This window comes from Mercurialis annua, linkage group LG7 (assembly GCF_937616625.2).
Source record: "Mercurialis annua linkage group LG7, ddMerAnnu1.2, whole genome shotgun sequence".
NCBI classification, from domain to species: Eukaryota; Viridiplantae; Streptophyta; class Magnoliopsida; order Malpighiales; family Euphorbiaceae; genus Mercurialis; species Mercurialis annua.
The window spans coordinates 41,953,879-41,958,622 of NC_065576.1; the positions used below are offsets into that span (position 1 = coordinate 41,953,879).

At 26.8% G+C, this 4,744-nt stretch overlaps 1 protein-coding gene across 1 annotated transcript; it reads left to right on the top strand.

Annotated features, from left to right (window-relative positions):
• Positions 1–2,324: 2,324 nt before the first annotated feature.
• LOC126654949 (PLAT domain-containing protein 2-like) lies at positions 2,325–4,744 on the top strand. The gene is made up of 2 exons (XM_050348952.2): positions 2,325–2,434; positions 4,083–4,744. The coding sequence occupies exons 1-2, from the start codon at positions 2,369–2,371 to the stop codon at positions 4,530–4,532; spliced, it is 516 nt and encodes a 171-aa protein (XP_050204909.1). The 5' UTR covers positions 2,325–2,368; the 3' UTR covers positions 4,533–4,744.

Below are 4,744 nucleotides of genomic sequence, written 5' to 3' on the forward strand. Positions count from 1 at the left end.
AAATAAAAAACACATGATCATACTATACAACAAAAACTATTTAATAGTGAAATTCTTTTTCTAAATAAAATAAAATACCGATATTCTTACATAACTAATAGACAATTATATTTAGTTGATAAAATATACTTCTAAGAGAATGGGTCAGGCGGCTGATATCAAGATATTTAAAATAATTCTTCTTATAAAATAACTAAAGCTAAAGTGACAGTTTTACTTTGGCCGCGTGGTGCTTTTTGTTATAGTTTATATTTAATTTATATTTTAAAAAGTTTTAAACTAACAATACTTAAAAAATTGTAATTCTTTAAAAGAATCTGTAAATCTAAATCTTAATTAGTTTTTTATGTCAATTTTAAAAGCAATTTTTAAGAATTTACAATATTTTTTATAAATAAATTTTACAATCAATAAATAAGGTTTTTTTATTTGTTTAAATAGAAATAATTAAAGTTCAAAAGTTTGATTAATTAATATTAAAAGTAAAGGAATTTAAATTATCTTATTGTCAATATTTATATTATTAACATCTAAAAATTGTGATTTTTATATTAGTTTTTAACTAGTGTATCTTTTTATTATCATTAATATATTAGAGTTTAAAATTTAAACATTACGAAACTTTATTAGTGTTATTCTCACCGGTTAATAATATTTATCACATTTGATAAATTTATCTGGTCTATTAGAATATTAAGTTAGCATTTATTGCTTTTTTTTCAAATTTGTTCCTATCAAAATGATATAATGAAAGTACAAAGATTAATTAAATTTAAAAATAATAGTAATAAATATTTATAATTAAATAAAAATGTATATAAATAAAATTATATTTATTATTTTTTTAATTTATGTGAAATAAGTAAATATAATAAAATTTATGAATTTGAAAAAAATTATTATTTTTGACACATGCATCTGACTACAACCTTCAAAAATAATGTACTTTAAAGGTTAAGCGAAATAATAAACAAAATGGAAAATTATCTTCTGACATAAAAGCATCAAAATATATCTTTAACGTAATATATTACGAACTAAAACATACAAATTTATTAAAATAAAAAGGACTAATTATTTAAAATCCATCCATATTGATTTGTTTTGTTTACATTCCCACGTAGGAAAAAAAAACCGTTTGCACCTTTTTGAATTTTTAGGTTTTACCTCTACCCATAACAATGATACAACTGGTGATTTAATAAATTAAAGAATGAAAACATTAAAAACAACTAAATAGAAAAGTTATATTATATTTTTTTTTCTATTTGAAAAGATATAAACAAATTCTTCATCTTTAAAAATATTCAAATAAATCATAATAATTAATTATTATGTTGAAATATTAATAAATTAAAAAAATACTATCGTAATCCTCCTATTTGTGAACCCGCTTAATGTAGATTACCTTCTTTTTCCTTTTTAGCATCGCAACATCTATTCTCAATTAGTGTTCTTTATGTTATATGTTGGAAACACAAGATCATCACTATTTCATTGCTCTTTTTCTGGTTCGGTTTGAGTTTGCGTTGGATAATTCAGAAATTTATTTAATGTGTTTGTGATGGAGTCAAATATTTAGTTGAGTGTGTTTGTGATTGAGTCGAATGTTTGGTTGAGTTTATCTTGGAGTTTATTAGTTAGTTTGAATAAAAAATCTATTAGATGTTTATCTTTATCAGCTGTCAAGTATTTGAGTTTATGGGGGTTAAATATTTTTTAAGTCACAGAACTATAGTGTTTTTACAAAACGGTTACCAAATTATGAAAAGTTACAAAAGGGTTTCCGAATTATAGTATTTTTATAAAATGGTTACTGAATTATAAAAAATTACAAAATGGTTAACGTACTATCGCATTTTTCCGTCGCTAAAGGCTGAAATCCGTCGGTAAATTAAATTTTACGTTGGTAAAAGGCTAAAATCCGTCGTTAAATCAAAAAAATTCCGTCGGTAATTCTCTGTTTTCTAATAGTAAGGGTGTTTTTGAAATTTTTCTATGTACCACGTTATCATTTGATGGAAAAAAATAAACGGAGTCAGTTTTTAGTGTGATGTGAGCCATTCTAAAGGAATACAAGGGGTAAAGTGGGTTAATTATGCTTTTAGACTGATCTCACTTCTCAGGTACCAATGTAAGCCTTTTGCCTCGAATAAAATACTTTTCTTCGTACCCTCTTGTCACAACTATCATTCATTTCAAAAAGTAAAAGTTAAGATTAAATTAGTAATTGTTAATATAAAAAAAAGTTATTTGGATTAGCACAACTCAGAAAGTTTTCGTTCAGCATGGCAAACTCGTTGCCTATAAATTTGGAAAGCTAACATAGCTTATAACATAAACTTTCCAAAAAAAAACACAGAAACAAATGGCAGCTAGCTTTTACATTCTCTCGGTTCTTCTGTTTTTCACATTATACGACGTTGTTGTTTCGGTAAGTATCCAAAAAAACAAACCTAGCAGCCAGATTTAGATACGTCGCAATCGGGTTTTTCTTGTTTATTTTTTAAACTTGTTAAATATTATACATAGTTTATTTTACATATAAGTTTTTAAGTTTTGATTATACATACATGACAAGCGTTTTAGTCAAAAAAAGATCGGCCCGCCTTATATATATACTAGCGTTTCGCCACGTGCTACGCACGTGAGCGGCATTTATATGACCCGTTATTTATATTAAATATAGTTTTTAGTGATTTATTATAAATTATTAAAATTATATGACCCGTGAGTGAGATTTATTGACCCTTTATATTCAATAACCTATTAATTATAATACATTTTTTTGTTAAAATGTATTATGAATTATTTTCTATTTAGATTAAAATGTACCATGTGATGAAATCATAAAATTTCGAAGATGATATATCACATATTAGAATATGATACCGCATAATTGATTTATTTTTTCAAAGGCTATAAAGAATTGATTTCAGGCAACATACTAACCCATGCATTAATGATGATAAACGAAATAGAGAAAACTATAAGCAATTATATCATAAATTTAAGAACTATAATAATAAGACAGCTGTAATGTTAAATACCAACAACTCATGGTTAATTAAAAATTTATGAAATGAATACTAAAATTTTATTAGCTCTATAGTGGGTCATAAATTTTTAAATATATAATGGGTCATATGAATACCCTCCAGTAATTAAAAATTTATGAAATGAATAGTAATAAGCGGTTATATATTTAATAATAATTTAAATATTAAATAAAATAATTTAGTTGTTAATAAATTATTATGAACTAAATTTTATTGATACATGCTACGCACTTAATTGATAATTATATGACCCGTTGTTTTAGTTAAACTATTAAAAATGGTGTTTTAGCGTAGAGTTATTTTAAGATATATTGACCATTTTAATTTTAATTTTTTATTAAATTATATAATTTGCTCCTCCTAAAATAGTTTATACTTTACTTCTAAATATACTAAGCTAGTGGTGTTTAATTAAGAGTCCCATGTAAAATTTGGCAATATGATTTAATATTGGGTTTGAAGATTATGAATTAGTGTTATTTGATTTATGTATAATTAATTAATAATTTTTAATTAAAAGTCTTAACATCTTATTAGAATACAAACTTGTGTAGTGCCTGTAGAATCCTTCGTTATAGCAGCGTACAATTAAGACTAATGTAGTAAATACAATTGTTGATATATTTAGCATTAATTAATAAGAATCCTATTACCTTAAGTATTTGTATATTATTTCATATAGCTAGTTACGGATTAGACTCCTATTTAATTTTATGTTCTTTTCCCTATCAAGAGTTAAACTCTTAGTTAATTACTTCTATTGTAATTATTAATTTATATCGGCTCTACTATCGTAATTTTGCCTGTCCCCCCCCCCTTCCCACATATAAGATAGTTATAGATAGATATATTTCTTATGAAAAATCTATCGTTAAAAATTAAATTAAATTATAGTAACCGAAACCAAACAAATTAAACTTTTGTTACCGAATTACAAAATTGTAATAGCTTTGCTATACTGAGGGTGAGTAAATATTAATATTCTTAGGTTGCTTAATAATTTTATGCGATTTAAAATTGCAGCAAACTTGTGTGTATTCAATAGCTATAAAGACGGGAGACAAAAGACATGCAGGAACAGACTCCACCATAGGCCTTCAGCTCTGGAACGGGCGCGATTCTCCGATGAACTTTCCGAACATTAAGGACTACGGCATTGCGAGGCCAGGCCATGACTACTTTGAGCAGGGTAATCTGGACCGTTTCGTTTACTCCGGACGCTGCTTTAGTTCCCCAGTGTGTTTCATCAAATTAACAAGTGATAATGGAGGTAACAAGCCCGGCTGGTACGCTGGCCATGTGGAACTCATCACAACTGGTGGATCGTCAGGTTACCAAAGTAAATTCTTCTCTGTGAACCAGTGGCTTGCGACTAGTGAACCTCCGTATCAGCTGTCTGTTAGCAGGGATTTATGTCAACTAAGAGAGAAAAATGTGGTGATCGAGTCGGTTGTTGATGGTGTTACTATGTAAGGTTTGTTTGAATAGTTGTGATGGGTGGTGTGGAGTGTTTTGTTATCAATAATGTAATCTGAATCTGATGCTTACAAGTTTTCAGATCGGATTGCTTCTGCTTCTTGTATCTTCATGTTAATTAGTAGTTTTTCATGTCTTACGGCTTAGGTCGAGCATGTTAAGCTGCCCGTTTGTGTTCTTTTACTACGTAGTAAATAAGTATTGTATAA

Coding starts and splice junctions, on each gene's coding strand:
- LOC126654949 (XM_050348952.2), top strand. CDS start 2,369: ATGGCAGCTAGCTTTTACATTCTCTCGGTTCTTCTGTTTTTCACATTA. Junction 2,435..4,082: donor TATACGACGTTGTTGTTTCG/GTAAGTATCCAA, acceptor TTAAAATTGCAG/CAAACTTGTGTGTATTCAAT.